The following is a 20359-nucleotide window of genomic DNA, read 5'->3' as shown; positions in this document are numbered from 1 at the left end:
TCTCTTCTTTGCAAAACAAGAACCATTAAGTGCCTCCCCAATACAGTGATTATGAGAGTTAGTAGCCATGGTATTTTTTTAAGAGCATCACAAGAGCATGGCTTTGTGGGTAATCATTTAGGCTACATTGCTGAAACTAACAAAATGTATTTACTTACATTTTAAAAACACCAAAGGTTCAAAAACTATTGGTTTTATTTTGTTTTGAATATTCATTTCCTAAGAACAAAAAATCTCCACTGGAAGCACTCACAACCACTGGATGTCATAAGGCAGAATGTAGTATGGACAAATCCATTTACTTTTATTAGCACTGAAAAAATACAAAGCTCTAACTGAAAAGGAGAACGTTTGCTATAAGGGAATTAAGTTGAGGGTGATCAGATTGCAGGATAATCATGTACTCCTCTACCCATAGCAAGAGTCTCTCAGACAGTACAATAATGATGGCTTGGAGTTTATACACAATTGATTTGGGAGTGGCTACAAAAAGCAACCAGAAAACACCTAGGTGGCAGTTGTTTCCAGGCATTTAATTTAGTAGATTCTAAGTGCTATGATTTCCTAGAGGGATGAACACCTCAAATCTCTCTATGCAGGAAATTGTAATGTGTTCACTGTGAGACATCAAAAACACTTAAAATAGAAACTGCCAAGTGTACCTATGGTTTAAAGGTCACATTTATTAGGAGATTAAGAGGTGCATTATCCACAGACTATAAATAGTGCACAGCTGACTTTATTCACAGTCAAGCAGAAATGAAGCCAGTGCCAACCTATTTTGTAGACACTCTTGTTCTTTTGTTCCAAGAAAAGTTTGCACCGTAAGACTTGGACTTGGGTTTTGGAACTTTCTTCTCTTCCACATCATAGCTCCATCCTAGAAGGAAAAACAAAACCAAAACAAACCCACAGGAACAGAATTAATGAGGATGCTTTAGAAACACAGCAAAAAAGACTTACTTTTATAATTTCATGTTCATTTATGAACAGGAATAAATGTCAACATATCTGAAATATAAATATTTAGTAATTTGTTTCCTCTCAATCCTTTGCGCAGGAGTCCAAACACTGCCTGAAGATGGGTTGTCATATTTCAAAGTAAAGGTGTAACCTATGATTTAAATTTTTCCATACTTAAAATTCCTTGCTTAATTACCAACAGTTATGCAATATGTAGAATTAGATTTCTATAATGGCTTAATATGTGACAAATTTAACCACTACAAAAACCACTCAATAATATAATATAATAATAATCACCTCACTGCTCTAAGACCTAGTGTCTTTATGACAGTCTGGAACACATCAAAAAAAGAGATCTCTCCAACCCTGGAAGAGGATCAAGTTCTGTCCCCTTACTAACAAAAGTAAAAACTGAATTTCAATATTTGTTTAATGGTTAAATGATTAGTTCAAATCATAGACTAACAAGGCAAATTTTGAGACCTGATTAAAATCCAGCTGGATCTGAACATCTGGCGGGACCATGAGAGTTGTACTTAAACTCTCAATTTCAGGAGATTTTAAGACAAACCTAACTGAGCCTTTGGTCAAAAATGTTCTTTTCTGAGTTTGTGTCTTCTCTCCAGATGCCTTTGTGTGTGTGTATGTGTGTTTAATAACTTTGGAAACTGGACTTCTTTGTAAGACTATCTCTGTTTTTGAGTCCCATTTAGTTCTCCCCAAAGAAGGGAAAAATCAAATCAACAATCCTCCTTGAACAAACTGTTACCCTTATGCTCCCTTAGGCTAAGCAACTCTTACAGCTTTTATTTTCCTTTATAAAATCCACTTTCCCAACATTCTTTTCTCTCTGGACTCTTTTTCAAATAACTCACCTTGAAGCCTATTTCATGATCATCATGTATAAAATGTCCAAACTGCATGTTATATAGTCTAAACAAGTGACTTCTAAAGAATTCTAGTATCTCTTCATGGGTATAGTATATGCGTAACGCTCAGGCCAATTATCAATTATGCCATAAAACTGACTTGTGAAGTTCAAAATATCCTACTGTAATTGTCTAAGAAAGTCTAACAGTAGCACTGAATATGATACTTTAATCTGTTACACTACTTGATTCTCCACCATCCTATTACTGGTATTTAATATTCAAACAAAGCTCAATACCTACAAGGAAACTGGAAATCAGAAAGGCAAACTCAGCAATAGACCAGCTCAATTCTGTCACAGTTTTTTCCTTTTCTTTTTTTGGTGGTAGGTAAGTGCATACAATATAATTGGCAGAAAAAGGGTTTATGACAGAAGCTCCCCGGCTTCAGAATAGTCTTTCTCACTGTTTATCAGGTCCCTGAGATGTCTAGAGTTTGGAATGTGGCAGATGTTTGAATGGCTGCCTTAATTTAGCTATGTGATGTATGTGAGCTCATCACAATAAAGTGGTTAAGAAAAGAAACATAAAAGTACCTATTTAATTCATCTGCTCAACATTACTCAGAGTAAATGTTTTGAGTACTTCCCTATTCGTTAAGAAAACAACACTACAGTTTAAGAGAAGCAGATCTCATAAAATAAAGTACATTAGATGGTTACTCTCACTTCAAATCATTTATTAAAAGACATTAGGATAGTATATACTTCATAAGGTTGCCCTGAGGAATGGATCTACTCAAAGTAGTCATATAAATAAATTTCTATTATACTGAGTCAATTATATCTGTCTGTGTGAGGAATTGGACATAATTAGCAACAACCTAGTTATTAAGTATCGGAGTAGTCGGAGCATGATCATTCAAAGACTGCAAACTTGTAAGGCACTTTCCACATCAATCGGCAAATGCTGATAAGTGTAAAATATAATTTAATGAAGCAAATACAACATATTTACTGAACATTTTGTATTTGTTTAAATTACTGATAGCTTATTATATGTGAAAGACTATTTTTAGAGACTGGGGGTAAACGAAGGGATAGAACAAAACAAAACCACCTAAGCTGCTTAAAGAAGAAGAAAACTGAATAAACAAATGCATAGTAATCACGGTGCTGAAACACACCACTTGAATGACACTACATGCTGCTCTGATGACTTCTAGAAGGGCAAGCCCTCCTTCCTTCCTGGAGAAGGTAGCGTTAAGAGGTCTGGGAGTGCACCAGGTAGTCATCTCTGGGGAAGGTTTCAGGGAAAGAAAAAGTAGCTACTTAGGCCCTGAGGCGAGAACACAACTGGTAGACTGAGGTCTGTGTTTGACTTTGTAAGTTACTTGGCTTATGGGACAGGCATTATACATAATAAATTATACATATAATATATTTATATATACTGGGTGGTGGTGGTGCACACCTTTAATCCCAGCACTGGGGAGGCAGATCTCTGTGAGTTCAAGGCCTGCCTGGTCTACAAAGCTAGTTTTAGGACAGCCAGGGCTACACAGAGAAACTCTGTCTCAAAAAAAAAAAAAAAGTTATATGTAATTGGTTATGGTTTATTTATATCCAGACTAAATATATCTATTTTCAAAAAAAAAGCACATGGAAAAATAGGTTGAGTTTAAAGCCATACACTGTCCACCTCACATGTAAAACTAAATTTTTAAAAATATATCTTGTAAAAAAAAATATATCTTGTAGGGCTGGAGTTTGATTCCCAGCAACTGTATGGTGGCTCACAACCATTTACAGTGGGATCTGATACCCTCTTCTGGAATAAGGGTGTACATGCAGATAGAGCATTCATACACATAAAATAGAGCATTCAGACATATAAAATAAATAAGATATAAATATATACACACATATATTGTAATTACCGTTTTTGCTTTACCCACTCCCTTTCAACCTAATTGTATACTTTTTGTCATTTAAGAAGTATTTTTACAAGACTTTTTAACAATTCCTGAAAATGAAATGTATGTGCCCACAGTGCTCACTCCACCTTGTTCCAACTATGGAGGAAGAACCAAGATGTTTTCTAATGTTGAGTCTATGTCTTGTTGTGGCAGTCATTGGTTAGGTTACTCAGGAATTCTATGATTGACTGACTGATTTAGTTAATTAATTAATTAATTAATTTAATGCCAAATGATGGGTAAGAAACATGCTTTATCACCACCTACTGACTGGCAAGCCAGACTTTCCAGTTTAAGAATAGTGTCCTAACAGGAAATGAAGTGGGAATATATGGACAAAGTCCACTGCACACCTTACATCAGAGCCTGGGCACAACTCTGCTACTTATTATCTGTCTGGTTACAGACTTTCAGAATGCTGTCAGGGCCACTGCCATGAGAGAAGAGTAGAAAAGTTGGACACAGGTTTAGTTTTTCCTTTATAGTTATAGGTTTAGTTTCATGTATAGTTATCAATGGTGACACAGTTCAGAAGAGACCTGTGGTCTGCATCTGATCTCTATGACTGCTTCCCCCGTTACATGACTGTTAGGCTCTATAGGACAAACTCCCCTTATGTTTTTTGTGGAAACCAGCTTTGTTCTTAATGCTGAACAGGCGACTGCATTTGTCTGATGGAAAGCAATGGGGTTATGAGGCAGGCTGGCAGCAATCACAGCAGACAGTGAAGTAAAGGAAGACCATGGAACCTTGGATTTCCATTCACCAGCAGGTATTTCTGCTCCGTTCTGGGACACTAGTATGAGGAAGCTGCAAGAACAACACTTGAGAAGACACTGAACCTGTACTTAGCAACGGGCAAGCTATGGGAATTATACACAACCTTTATTTTTACTTCTCATCTGAAATTTGCTGCTACAAAGGAAGAATTTTATATGAAACTGAACACAGATTCAGTTAAATATTCACAATATCCAAATTTCTATTTTTCACCTTTAAGTTCTTTTAAAAAACAAATATTTCAAATTTGTATTTTAGATGAAACAGTACATTGTCTAAAGAATGCCTATATAAAACGAAGGTGCAGTCTACGACAATGGTCCCATATGTTATCTTATTAGGTCACTCAAAACCAGGCCCTGCTTTTTCCAGCTGTGCTACAAGAAGATCAAAGCAACTGAGTCCAAGGCAGCTGCCCAGGGATGGAGTAAAGCTCCTGGGACTGCCATCACTTCCCACTAGGAGAGTAGCCATATGGCACAGATTAGCCACAAATCCACCCACCAGCACCTACATGATGAGAAGCTGACTGCTGTTTCACACACTAGAATGCTTTCACAAAAATATTTTGTACTTTAAGCTATAGTATAAGAGAAGTACATCTGGCAAATGCTTAAGAAACTTAAAATGTGATCTTTAATGTCCAATAACTATTTTTTTTTCTAAAAGCAGGCCATCGTATTTTATAGATCTACACTGTGTCTGGACTGTTCTATTTCCGACGCAATGATTGGCACAATCTTTTCACACACGCACGTATATACCATGCACGCACACATGCCCTTGAAAACAAACCAGACACAATAGTTATGACTTTCATATGAGATAAAGAGAAATCCATTCATTTTGATTTACAGAACCATTTCATTTATGGCTCAGTAATAAAGAAAAACATTCATTTGTTCTTTTACCGTTTATGACAAATTTTACTGTAGATACCCCCAATTCCAGTCTTGCAAAAGGTTCTTCTAGAACCTTTGAGAACACAACCACAAACCTGACGTTAATTAGGATGGAAGCAAACAGTTTAATAATTTTTGCTGAAACAAGCAAACACCATATAATGTGACACACAACTGGAAGATACTACTATACCTTGGGAGATCCGAACAAACCAGTCTGAGACACTACAGGAGGCACAAGGGTAAATATTTAAGGCTTCAAGCTGCTTTCCTGGACTCTAATCTGGTATATCACACCTAGTGGAAGGCTAAGCAGACACCTAGCGTTTGAGGTGAGGAAAGGTAAGAAAGACCCAGGAATTTCACTTCAAAAATCCCACTTTGAAATGATTGTAAGTATCTTAGAAAATGTTTTAGGAAATACTAAGGAAGTGACTAAGGTTGTGGATAAAGGGGCAGAACAACCATCCTGTGAAAGGACATAGGCGATCAGCAAGCAAATAAAGGCACACACAGCACCTGAAGATTCATTAGAGTAACAAACACCCTATACCTGCTAGAACTGTGATACCTTTCAAATACCACCACCCTCTGATGCAACAGTCAATGGTCTCGCTAAATGTATTTTCAATAACACACTGTCATACAGATTAGTATTTCCAAATCAGTAACTGGAAACACCTATTCAGAATTTGTTATAAAACAAACCAAGAGATCAACCATAACTGTGACTTTTGTGTTTCAAAAGTACAGTTGAAAACCAGTTAGAAATTTAGAACACCTTTCAAAAAAAATTCCTTGAGACGAAATATGCAAATATCTAAAAATCATGACCAGACATTTTGAAGTAATTAGTATGGGGCACAAGCTATTTATAAGCATTACCAGAATCCTGCTTAACTTGTTATATACTAGGAACCCCACCAAACCACCAGAGAATCCTACCATAAAACAAATGATTCCAGAGCTGGGGGGCGGGTCTAAAACTAACCCTTCTCCCTTATTTTCATCTATCCTCATTGCCTTTCTCAACCCCCTGAAATCTCCCAACCATGGATTGGGAAGAAAGAGCTAAGTAGGAAGAAATCTTCTGTAGGCTCTTGGTACAAATAATACTAACTCGTTAATTGACTTACTCATAAAAACTCATCTGTAGCCCCCAGCTCAATACACTCATCCTTCTGCGATCAGCTATGGTGTGCCCAGAAGGAGAACGACTTTCCATGGCCTCCTGGCCAAGCTCAAGCAAAGTACTCTTGCCGCCTTCTTGGTTCAGCCCTTCGACGCTCAGGTGTCTTCTTCAATGTCTATTTAGAGCCACGTTTCACTGACTCCAGTAGTTCTTAGCATGGTGCTAGAAGACTGGGATGTGACAAGATGGGCACTGGATAACCTCTGTTCAGTATGAGTTCACATGTTGCTCTTTACAAGTTCAGGGTAAAGTATCTCTAGGCGATACATACAACAGACACGTGTTGGTCAACTGATGAAAGCAGTTCATCAGAGGCTTGGAGGAACTCATCTCTATTTTCCTAGAACAACTGTTCAGTATCAGAGAACGTGATTATCACCAGTAAAGTGAATGGCTAACATTGACAGGCACATAAATTCTGTCCTATCTCCCATCTGCTGACCTTTACTCACTGACCTTATTCTAGAAATACCAATTTTTTATCTATTTGAAATTTATCTCAACATTCCTTTGTTTAAATTCATATTGTCTTTGTTAGGTCTTAAAACCCAAAACAACAACAACAAAACCCCCACCCTCAAAAAATCAGAAGCACCCCAAGGGCAAATTCACCGACTTCATCCAAAGTGACAGTCTTGGCTCAGCTCAAACAAGACTACAGGAGGATTGCAATTGGACACTTCCAGCACTCCCCAGGAATCTATGACCCAGGTTTCTGTCAGGAAGAGCCACTTAACTATCTCCCATTCCTGTGGCTTTCTATTGACATGAACCTATGGTGCATAGCAAAGCCAATGCTAGCCTCCAGACTCCTCAGACCCCTATTCACATACACTTGTTATGCATCTCAAAGCCTGTGTTATCCTCCTGGCCCTTCTCATGTCTTCTACTCCTCCCCTTTGCCAACTCACAGACTGTTGCAGACTACAACTTACTTCCCACTCTCTTTATAATGAGGTTTCTCCCCCTGCCCCTATTATTCTCTCTTGCTATTCTCTGCTACTCTTCTCTCGCAGACTGCCCTGGACATGTCCAGTCTGCTTCTTTTTCTTCTTTCTCTCTGTGCTGGACTCTTCTAGATGTCTTTGGATATTCTTTCTCCCTTATTCACAATAAAAAAAACTTTCTCCTGACCATGGAGTTGTAATTTTGATAGTGTTGTTACTGTGCCCTGTTTACAGTCTTGACTTGTTTTTTCGAGCTGTCTGTAATACCTGCTAGGCTTCTTTGGAACTCACAAGTGAAATAAATTCTTTAATGTATGTGTTCATTTCACTTACAAGCCAAATATGAGTGACCAAGGAAAGGGAATACAAATTAAGTCTACTGAAAATGCATGTTTCAGTTTGCTAACTGTGAAGTTTACAGTCAAAGAACAAAGTTTTTGATCGAATCACCTTTACATACATTGGTGGGAAACACTGAGTAGGCAGGCTAACAGAGGGCTCTCCTCAGGTCCCGTAGGCCTCAGATGCTCTCTGGTGTCTGTTTATCTGTTAGTCACCAGATGTTATGTCAGACCCAGGTGGACAAGCAATAATTATTAAGGGGGTGAGAGATACTCCAAAAACTATGATTTGGCTCTGACCTATAAATTCTGCTTTTTACACCACTGTGAATACTTTCTCATCAGGATAAGGTGCAGTTTTTTCATTAACACTGCACACAGGAGAAGGAAAGAAAGGCTTCTCTGAATTAGAGAGATGCTGGTGGAGCTAGTCATATAGCATTTATGGTCTCAGTTCTAAAATTCCAGACAGGACAATAAGCACCCAATTGTAAAGCTTTGCTAGTTCCTATCAAAGAGCTATTTTCTTTTCAGAAACTCCAAATTCTCAATTTATTTGAACTCAAAACAGCAAAGATTACCTAGCCAGAGTTTTTTTTTTCCCACTAGAATAGATTACCATAAACTGTTCATTTGTTTACTGGGATCATCAAATGGCCAGACAGACTATAAAAACAAGTCACAAAATTAATGGCAGGGCTGGAGAGATGGCTCAGAGGGTAAGAGCATTGCCTGCTCTTCCAAAGGCCCTGAGTTCAATTCCCAGCAACCACATGGTGGCTCACAACCATCTGTAATGAGGTTTGGTGCCCTCTTCTGGCCTGCAGGCATATACACAGACAGAATATTGTATACATAATAAATAAATAAATAAAAATATTTTTAAAAAATTAATGGCAAAATTAAAACTATAAAGTGGAGTAAGGGGTGTTCTCTTGTGCTTCAGTGTACAGGCTGAAGGATAGGTACAGAGTTTCTGTGGTGGAGAAGTGTGACTACACTGGTGAATCTGCTGGACGTCTCATGAAGACCTCCCAAACTGGTAAGCAAAGACTTCTATTCTATTTGAATGTGTTCTTTATCAAGTTACAAATATTTGCCAATCAAATAAAACAGTGAGTGTTACTTCGGATTAATGTTTATAGCCATAAGAATGTAAAAGTGTCTTTTTTTCCCCCTTCTTCTTTCCAGGATTTCCAGGGTTTCTCTGTAGCTTTGGAGCCTGTCCTGGAACTAGCTCTTGTAGACTAGGCTGGCCTCGAACTCACAGAGATCCGCCTGCCTCTGCCTCCCAAGTGCTGCGATTAAAGCTGTGTGCCACCAACGACAGGCTGTAAAAGTGTCTTTAAATGGGTTGATTAATCTCTCCAGTAGTTTTTATATAAAAAGAAATAATGTTCTGTAGAATTTACTTTAAAAATTTATCCAGGATTATTCTTAAAACCTTAGATGATAGACTGGCAAGATGGCAGAGAGGCAAAGGTGCTTGCCACCAAGCATGTTGGCCTAAGTACCTGAGTATGATCCCTAGAAGACAAATGGCAGAGGGAGAGAAGCAACTCTTTCAAGTTGTTCTCGGGCCTCATAGTGGTATATTATTTGTGTTTTAGTAAATAAATCTTGCCTGAAGATCAGTACAAAGCAACCAGACTAGTCAGCCATACAAGCCAATTTTAATCCCAGCAGCCACTCTAGTTAGCCATAGAGGTTGGGCAGTGGTGGTGCACACTTTTAATCCCAGCACTAGAGACGAATATAAGGTAGAATGAGACAGGTACTAGCTCTCTTTCAGTCTGAAGATTTCATAGGGAAGAGCTCGCTAGTGGCTTGGCTGGTTTGCTTCTCTGATCTTCAGGTTGAAGCTAGTATCTGTCCTAGGTTTTTATTACTTGTGCTACATTTGGAGCCCAACATTTGGGGCATGAATTCACAAAAAAAAAAAAAAAAAAAAAAGCCATTTGTGGCTTTTTAGCCACCACACAGGCTAGGGTTTTACATGGGGCTAGGCTTTCTTTGCTTTTTTCCCCAGCCTCTGAGTGAATGTGGGATTTTCCTGCTAAAACCTCTCTGAAAGAGTCTCCAGTTGCCACCCAAACTCCAGAAGCACCTTGGCTAAAATGCCACAGGACTCACCCGCCCTAGCATGGCTGGTTCTGCCTTCAGGCAGCACACCGCCACCACCACCAAACCTGCTTTATCCGAACAATCTCCTGTGTGTATGTGTTTTCAGAAAGTCGGCTCTTTCTCTTTTCTCTTCACCACGGGTGGCAGGCTCTCCCTGAAACCCTTCTCAAGCTACTGACAAAGTAGGCAGATGACTTGAAATCCTGTCAGGCTTTTATGTTTTACACAGCAGCAATCAGCCTCACATCTTCATCAACATTGTCAGATGTGGTAAGACAATTGGGAATTCTTCAAGGGAGGGATTAGTTAAAGGAGAGTTTCCCACCACATTAATAAATGGGAAAAATTACAATGGAGGGGTTTGGGTCCCTGTATGATAATATGCTAGACAGTTTGAAAACGCAATGATTAAATGAGAGGATATCAAATTTAGATGGGATTTATATAATGCCAATTATAAACATTATCAACTTTATCATTTTTTTGTCTTATCACTAAAAAAGTTGGCTGAGCGCTAAGATACAAACCTTAGCAAAACCTAAATAAGCAAAACCTAAATAAACAGATCATAGAGATATTCAAATTCAGACAGAGGAATTTAATGGAGAACTGATTTCAGAGTTGCATTATAAGAATAAAGGGGAACAGCCTAAGGTTTTCAAACAACCAACCTTAATATAGCCAGTAAACTTACAGGAATTGCCAAATGGCAAGGGCTCTGGTATAGCTAACTGGACTCCTGTAACAATATTAGATTTAAGGAGATTCAAGAAAACAATAGTCTCATATGGCATGCATTTACTTTTTGTGAAGCAAATGTTAAACTCATGGTCAGTTTGTAATAGAATTATCCCTAAATACTGGATAGAATTAGTTAAATATGTTTTAGAGCCAGGTCCACAATTAAAATGGGAGTACCGGGTTCAGAGAAGAGGCTAAGATTATTGAACAATGGAGAAAAGCTAAAGGTGGGGAAATCTCCCAAAATCAAATTCTTGGAGAAGGAAATTACGCTACTATAGAAAGGCAAGTTGTATATGATGACCACACCCTAGATTTATGTCAAGCAGCAGCTTTAAATGTTTGGGGCAGAATTGGAGAAATAGGAAAGAAAATTGAGTCTTTTACTAAAGTTGTACAGGGTCCAAAGGAAGCCTTTAGGAATTTCTTGCAAAGATTGACTTCAGCGGTAAACAGAATGATGCCAAATTCAAAAGCTACACAAATAATAATTGATTTTCTGGCTTTTGAAAATGCCAATTCTCTAGCACAGGGATAACTAGGCAATTAAAGGCAAGGCCAACACCTGTGGAGTAATGGATCTGAGATACAATTAATATTGAATTTCATGACCAAGATGATACATGGATAGGATGTCAATGTTCAGTTTTTAGAGATTTTAAAGACCCTCTCAACATAGTTACAGATTTGCAATATGCAGAAAGAGTTGTTTCTCATACTGAACTTATACCAAATGATACAAAGTTGATATAATCAGTTATAGAAACCATCCCATAGAAATAACACATATCCGTTCCCATATGGGTCTGCCAGGTCCTCTAGCACAAGGTAAAATGCAGAAATCGATCAATTATTGACTGCAAATGTGCTGAAGACCTCAGAATTTTATTTAAAAAAGCCATGTCAATAGCAAAGGTTTAAAAAAAAAAAGACTTTGCCATTACATGGCAACAAGTCAAGAAAATTATAACGAAATGTCTTACTTGTGCTTTATATAACCAAACACTGCAGGAAATAGCCCAAAGGGTACTCAGAGGAATGAAATCTTGCAGATGGATGTGTTCCATTTTGTAGGATTTGGAAAACTAAGACAAGCACACCACACCATTGACACCTATTCAGATTTTCAATAGGAAACAGCACTGAATTTGAAAAGGCTTATTCGATAATCACCCATTTAGAAGTTATGGCCATCATGGGTATACCTGCACAAATAAAGACAGAAAATGCTCCAGCATATGTCTCTAAGAAAATAAAACAATTTTTTACTTATAATATAAAGTATATTACAGGTATACCACACAATGCTACAGGCCAGGCAGTTACATAAAGATGAAATCAAACTCTAAAGGATATGTTAAATAAACAGAAAGGGATGATAAATACCACCAGAAATAGATTGCATAATCTACATGCTAATGAGAAAGGAACAACAGCTATGGAGAAACATTATATAGTAGACAAAAGTACAAAATTAAACCAGCCAGTATACTTTAAAGATGTACTGACCTCAGAATGGAAACTAAGACATGTGTTATGTTGGGGAACGGGTTTTGCTTTTGTTTCCGTAGGAGAAGAAAAGCTATGGATACCATCAAAATTGATAAAAATTTTATCTGAACAAGAGACACCTCTTAATTAGAAGAGATGATAGTTCATCAAACAGCATGGCTGTTAAATCTAAACTAACCCTATAATACTAACAAATCAGATATAACTTGCCAAAGGAGAATCTCTTCACAATTAGGGTTGGGAAAGTGTTTTGTTTCTGTCTTTTCAGGAGAATAAAGGTATCCAACTAAGAAATCTGAAACCTGGACAAATGAGACATATAAAGAAAAAAGACAAATTATCTATAACAAAGGTCTCAAGAAAAAGAGTAAATCACATTTCCAACAAGTTAAAATTTCAGAAATCTTCCCAAATGTTTGTTTCTGCTGTTCTCTACAGACATATAATGCAAATGGTCTTTAAGTAGTCCCTCCCAATCCAACTAAAGATTAAGGCTGGCTTTGGAGTTGGAATGTGGCTCTCTCCTTCTCTAAACTCTTATTAAAGTGAAATCCAAAATCTCTGTCTCATGTCTGAAGAGCCACATGATATAGAACAAAAGAAAAGACAAAAATTTAGGACTCATAACCCTTTGGTTTTATATTGACTCTTTAACAGCTTTTTTAAGGTAAAAGATTCATAAAATATATGTGTGTGTATGTATATATCTATATCTATATATCTTTTTGTCATGATATCAATGGTTATATAGAGTACTAATTCTAGAAACAGGTTTCATGTACCTTCCTGTACATGATTTTGGGTTTGATCCTCTATTAGTTTTCTGCAGTAAACCATGAGCATGCCTAACAGCAAACTTTGAAGTCTCCATAAATAGGATGGGGTCCCACAACAACGATTTATCCAGGACTATGATAATACCACTAAGCTGAAAAACACCAACTAAATATCGGCTTTGGACTACAAACTGCTCAGAACAATTTTGAGGTGGCTAGCTGAGATGATCCAGCCTAAAAGACTACTCTAGCAGGGACTTGAGAGAAGCCCTGCACAGAGAGAAGCCTCTTACACAGAGACTGGACAACAAATGGTGCAGCTACTTCTCCCAGGACTTGACAATTAACTCAAAATTTTCTTTTCAGTGTGCCCTAAAGATATTGTTGCCCACAGACAGCAGGAAGTAAATTTAAGAATATGACAACCACATTCCCCAAGAGGTGGGGTGGGTGGTTTTGGTAGTTCAATGGGTTATGGATATTTGTCATTTTTTAGGGGATTGGTTACAAGTTGTTATTGGTAATGGTCAGGAAAAAAGCTAAACAAAGGAAATTAGATTCAAGGTTCTTGTTTTGAAAAATATGGAGGGGATATAGCTATGACAGGATAAAAGGGAGGATTATTGAATCTACTCTGAAAAGAAAAAAGGGAGGACATAGATATCATAAGATCAAAAGGTATATTATTGAATCTACCTTTAAAAAGTAACTACTATATGGGGTACTGAACTGAACAGAGAATTCTCAACAGAAGAATTTCAAATGTCCAAAAGATACTTAAGGACATGTTCAACTTCCTTAGCTATCAGGGAAATGCAAATCAAAACAACTTTGAGATACCATCTTATACCTGTCAGAATAGCTAAAATCAAAAACACCAATGATAGCCTATGCTGGAGAGGATGTGGAGTAAGGGGAAAACTCATCCATTGCTGGTGGGAATGCAAACCTGTGCAACCACTTTGGAAATTAGTGTAGCGGTTTCTCAGAAAATTGGGAGTCAACCTACCTCAGGATCCACCAATACAATTCTTGGGAATATACCCAAGAAATGCCCAATCATGCTACAAGGACATTTGTTCAACTATGTTCATAGGAGCATTATTTGTAATAGCCAGAACCTGGAAACGACCTTAGATGCCCCTCAATGGAAGAATGGATAAAGTGTGGAATATATACACATTGGAGTACTACTCAGTGGTAAAAAAAAACAATGACATCTTGAATTTTGCATGCAAATGGATAGAAGTAGAAAACACTATCCTGAGTGGGATAACCCAGACCCAAAAATATGAATATGGTATGTACTCACTCATTAGTGGATTCTAGCCATAAACAAAGGACATTGAGCCTACAGTTCATGATCCTAGAGAAGCTAAGTAATAAGGTGAATCCAAAGAAAAACATACATAGATTCTCCTGGAAATTGGAAGCAGACAAGATTGCTAGGCAAAAGTTGGGAGAATGGGGATGAGGGTGTAGAGGGAAGGGGAGAGGGAAAGAAAGAGGGGAGAAGGAGATGCTTGGGGAGACTTTGGGGGAATGGGATGGTTGAGATGGAAGAAGGACAGATATGGGAGCAGGGAAGGACATCTTGATGGAGCCATTTTGAAGTTGGCAAGAGGTTTGGCTCTGGAGGAGTTCCCAGGTGTCCAAGGGGATGTCCCCAGCTATGTCCCTGGGCAGTGGAAGAGAGGGTGCCTGAACTGGCCTTGCCCCATAGTCAGATTGATGACTATCTTGCATATCACCATAGACCCTTCATCTGGCGACGGATGGAAATAGAAACAGAGACCCACATCGAAGCACTGGAATGAGTTCCCAAGGTCCAGTTAAGAGTGGAAGGAGGGAGAATATGAGCAAGTTAGTCAGGACCACAAGGGGTTGATCCACCCACTGATGTGCCTGAGCTAATGGGAGCTCACCAATGCCAGCTGGACTGGGACTAAACGAGCATTGGATCAAACTGGGCTCTATGAATGTGGTTGACAATTGGGGCAGACTGAGAAGGCAATGATAATGGCACTGGGATTTGTCTCTACTGCATGTACCGGCATTTGGGGATCCTATTCTCTTTGGATGCATACCTTCCTAAGCCTGGATGTAGGGGGGAGGGCCTTGAACTTCCCAGAGGGCAGGGTACCTTGCCCTCTCTTAGGACTGGAGGGGGTGGGGGACAGGGTGTGTGGGGGAGCGGGAGGGAAGTGGAAATTTTGATTGGTATTATTTATAAAGTAATAAAAAATGATCTAGCTGTGAATATGCCTGAGCCATTGGCCAAACAGTATTGAAAAAAAAAAAAGCAACTACTAGTTTTAAATTTTTTGTTTGCTGGGTCTTCTCTTTTTTTTTTTTTTTTTTTGTTGTTTTTTCAAGACAGGGTTTCTATGTATCTTTTGGAGCCTGTTCTGGAACTCACTTTGTAGAACAGGCTGGTCTCAAACCCATGGAAATCCTCCTGTCTCTGCCTCCTGCGTGCTGGGATTAAAGGTGTGCACTACTAGTGCCCAGCTAGCTTTAAATGTTTTACATCGAATTAGACTATTGTATACTGTATACAAATTTTGTATATTGATAAAAATTTAAGATTTTGTTAGAACATACTGTACATACATTTTTACTCTTGCTCAAGGTACTGTACCTATATAACTCATTTAATCACGTAGATGCAAATTTCTAGCCCTTGAAAATTATTATCAACTGTTTAGAATAATAAGAAAATGTAGGTTAGTAGTTAATCACCTATTATAATTGAACTTATAGTCACATTAGGTATGCTTGCAAAGTCAAGCAAAGATGTATTTTAGATAGACTGGTCACCTTCAAACACTTCAGAGACATACAGAATATGGCACTTAAGATGTTTTAATAATATAGGTTCTTTAATGAGACATGTCTGCTCCTGGCAGCACCAATCTACTTCAGTGAAGAAAATGGACATCGAAGAAATTCCACATGAAGTTTACTTTCTCTGAGGCAAAAATAAGTCACTGGGAAAGAAAATGCCTTTGCCTCGACTGCTGACAGTATCCTGCCCTAATTGGGCAAGCAGGACACAAAAGAAAGCGACTGCCAAATACTGTCAAGACAAGGAAGGACAGCCCTTCAGAATATCTTCACAGAATAGTCTGTCAGATAAGCTAGGCCTGTAGGCCAAAGATGGATGCCCCACTATTGCAGCAGAACTTTGGGTGAGTGTCCAGGCAGCCAGCTGTTTCTATCATTTCTCACATTTTTGGGAAGTTGCTTGCATGTACTTCCTGCTTACTCAGTTAATATTATTTCCTTCTTGAGTCTCTGAGAGAGTTGAAGATTAGATAGAGTTTTTCTTGTTTACCAGAAACAGAAAGTAAGTTATGATAGAAAGTAAATTAGGCACAAAACTTTGGACTTACCAAGATATGAAAGATAATAGAGTATTTTTTCTGAATTTGTCAAAAGAAAATGGACTAGACATTGTTGATATATTTAATGGCTGTATATATTGTATACAGTTATTGTACTTATTGTATGTAGTTTTTTCTTGTATTAGTTATAGCCTTTTTTATCTTAGACAAACAAAGGGAAATACAGTGGTATATTATTTGTTTTTTAATAAATAAGTCTTGCCTGAAGATCAGTGCAAAGCAGCCAGACTAGTCAGCCATACAGGCCAGGCACTGGTGGCACACATGTTTAATCCCAGCAGCACACTAGTTAGTCATAGAGGCCGGGCGGTGGTGGTGTATGCCTTTAATCCCAGTACTAGAGAGGAATATAAGGCAGGATGAGACAGGAACTTGCTCTCTTTCAATCTGAAGTCTTCACAGAGGTAAGAGCTCTCTAGTGGCTTGGCTGCTTTGCTTCTCTGATCTTCAGGTTGAAGCCCAATATCTATCTCTGGGGTTTTATTCGTGCTACAGACCTACACACATGCACATGCAGGTATGTACACACGTGTGTGCACACACACATACAAACATGTGTATATGTATGCACACACATAGTAAGTAAATAAATACCATGCCTTTGGGGCTAGAGAGATGGCTCAGCAGTTAAGAACATTGACTGCTCTTCCAGAGGTCCTGTGTTCAATTCCCAGCAACCACCTATAATAGAATCTGGTGCCCTCTTCTGGCCTACAGATAGGATACTGTATAAACAAATAAATAAATGAATCTTTTAAAAAACCCAATATAACATGCCTTTAACCTCAAATGACCTTAATAGATATCTAGACTGTTACTAAATGAAATGGTTTACTGATCTATTAATTATGACAAGGTTCAGGGAACATGAGCTCAAATATGACACTTGGGTATTCAATAATAAAACAGCAATAGTAAAAAGACTACTCTGATCTCTGGCTCTTGTTCCCTGAAGCTAAAAGAACTGCCTATCCTTCTTTTGAAATAAGATGTAAGGCCGTCATATGTCCTACATGCAGAGAACAGAGATGCCACAGAGCAGCAGAGACAACAAACAAGTCTGGAAAAATCCTAAGTTACATCATTCTCTGTCCACCAAACCTCAGCACAACTATGAGTCAGTTCATCAAATCCAGCACATTTTGGGGTGGGGTAGAGTCATATGTATCTTAGGCTGGTGTTGCTCCTAACACAGTAGAGAATGATCATGAGCTTTTCATCCTCCTACCTCAACCTCCTAAGTGCTAGGAATACAGGTGTGAGTTATTACATCAAGCTCATCTATTTCCTACTTATTTCTTCTGTGATTTCATAAAGTAACTCTAGGTAAAAGACAAGGAAGGAAGGAAGGAAGGAAGGAAGGAAGGAAGGAAGGAAGGAAGGAGCGACTAGGTGTGGTGGCTCACACCTTTAATCCCAGAGGCAGGCTGATCTCTGAGTTCTAGGCCAGCCTGGTCGACAGAGTGAGTTTCAGGACAGCCAGGCTACAAAGGAAAACCCTGCCTCACCTCACCCCCTACCCCCAGACAACTGATATAATGGCAAAGAGGTTAAATCTTTTTATGTAAACAAGGAAAAAATTTTGTGAGCAACATGACAGGATGTGACTTATTTATTAAGGGGAAAGAGAATATTTGTATCATAAAGAAGACAGACCTAAATACAGAAAGTTGATTAAAATAAATATGGATTATGGCATATGAAAATATTAAGTCTGAAAAAAATCCATAAACTGTGTAGAAATTTTAGCAAAGTTTGTTTTGTGTTACTGGATTCAAGTTCTAGGTTACTGTTCCCATGTGCGATGTAAAGGTTATTCTTCCTAGCACCAAGGCTGGTTTATCAATGACTTCATAAGCTCTCTGCTAACTTCAGGTCACCCGCCTCTGCTACCCTCTCTGCTAATTTTTATGTTGTACTCTGACTCTGAAATGAGCAGGCAAATTTCAGTATTTAGGGATTCATGATCATATTGCAAGCACATATGGTCCCATCTAGCACCTCCTGCTGTATTATGTACTTCTGTGGAGCTGGCTATCAAACTCAGGGCTTTGGTTATCCTTGGGTATGTGCTCTATTGCCGAGCTATGGTACTTGGTTCTCAACTTTTACATTTGCCTTTCCAAAATAAAATTGTAAACAACAACAAAAACCCACACAATGTTAAGACTCCACAGGTGACCTTGTTGACTCAGACACTTTCACACTGCTAAGGGAAGTGTTTGGAAGAAGTGCATTCATCTGGCCTGCTACCTCGGAAATGCTGCTGTGGAAGACACAGGTGGTAAGTCAGGAGATGCTTAGCCACCCTGGGGTTAAATCTGATGGGTAAGAAGGTTACCAAAAATAAGCACATCTGAGGCTGTGCTCCAGAGTATTGATTGGGCTCATTGTCTCTGGGAGTTAAAGAATTAAAAGGCAGGAAAAATCTCAAGCACAACAGGGAGCAGAGAGAAATCTCAAACACTGCTAACAGGAGCAGACAGAATCAGCAACTGAAGCAAGGTGTTTATTGGGAGTGCGGGAACAGTATGAGTAGAGGGGCCTGGGAAGCCGAAATCACAGTTCTAGAGGGTCTGCGTGCACACGTGTGTGTGTGTGTGTGTGTGTGTGTGTGTGTATGTGTGTGTGTGAAGCATTTTCCTCCCCCCGTCCTAATCTATTGTGGTTGGTTGATTGGCCCACGACTGCTGTGTAGCATATCCTGCTCTGGCCCTGGAACTAATGCATAGAGCCAGTAGCAGGGGCCTGCTGTCAGGAGAAGAGAAAACCTGTAAGGTCTTTGTTTTAAGGGACCAGGCTTCGTTAGGTTCGGTTAGGTCCACCTTTCTTACCAAGTCATGGCTCCTCTCCTTATCTGTCAGCTGCCCAGGGAGGCTGTCTACTTCCTATTTAGGAAGAGTGGTTAAGCTGGCACTCTATTTCCATTTATCATATGAAGTCCTTGTACTACTTTGCTTAAATCTCATTATCGTCCAGGTAACAAACCTTAACTTGGAATCTACAGCCACTCACCTGAATTTCACACACAGGTATTTAGTATGTCCCTGCACTTGCTATGCTTCCATAATTTCAATACATTTTACTGCATGCTCCCTGTATTCTTATCTCAAGAGCATTGTCTCTACAAGGGAAAGTGCTGCCCTGAATTAGCTGAATGAAAGACCCTCAGAGACCAGATCTTTCCACTTGCTCCTGTCCTTTTTTCTTTTTTTTTTTTTTTTTTTTTTTTTTTTTTGGTTTTTCGAGACAGGGTTTCTCTGTGGTTTTGGAGCCTGTCCTGGAACTAGCTCTTGTAGACCAGGCTGGTCTCGAACTCACAAAGATCCTCCTGCCTCTGCCTCCCAAGTGCTGGGATTAAAGGTGTGTGCCACCACCGCCCGGCTCCTGTCCTTTTTTCAACCCAAGACAGGCCACCTAAACTGAAAGTAGTTGTTGGTCGTGGTGCTGCATGCATAATTCAAGTATGGATGAGCCAGGAGGATACCATGAGTTCCCGGATAACCCAGGTCACAAAACAAGCTGTAGGCCATCTTGGGCTAAATAAGACCCTGTCTCAAACAAAACAGAACAATTGAAAGAAAAATTCTCTAAGAGTTTTCCTTGCTTGACTGTGATCTGCCTTGATTTATGACTTCCTTTTGTTCAGTCAACATAAAAGTTCATGTAATCACTTCCATAATGGAAAGTATTATTTGTGGCAACCAGAATCCATGTCACTCATATTCTGCTCAGAATAAACTTATCTCCTAATTCCCTTTGCTGTGAAACTATGTTTTGTGAGAATGTTCAAAACCCAAAGCTGGATAATTTTCCTTGTCTAC

At 38.8% G+C, this 20359-nt stretch overlaps 1 protein-coding gene across 1 annotated transcript in view; it reads right to left on the bottom strand.

Moving 5' to 3' along the window:
• Positions 1-663: 663 nt before the first annotated feature.
• The window catches only part of Ndufs4 (NADH:ubiquinone oxidoreductase subunit S4), a 108986-nt gene continuing 89290 nt past the window's right edge, over positions 664-20359 (bottom strand). The window contains exon 5 of the mRNA XM_041663790.1: positions 664-880. Within this exon, the coding sequence (XP_041519724.1) occupies positions 777-880 (104 nt within the window). The 3' untranslated portion in view covers positions 664-776. The remainder of the gene's footprint in view (positions 881-20359) is intronic.

Source organism: Microtus oregoni, unplaced genomic scaffold, assembly GCF_018167655.1.
Source record: "Microtus oregoni isolate MIOR12 unplaced genomic scaffold, Mior012 000014F_ref0000157, whole genome shotgun sequence".
In the NCBI taxonomy this organism is placed as follows: Eukaryota; Metazoa; Chordata; class Mammalia; order Rodentia; family Cricetidae; genus Microtus; species Microtus oregoni.
Note: the sequence above shows the minus strand (reverse complement) of the source record. Positions and strands in the feature narration are given on the sequence as shown.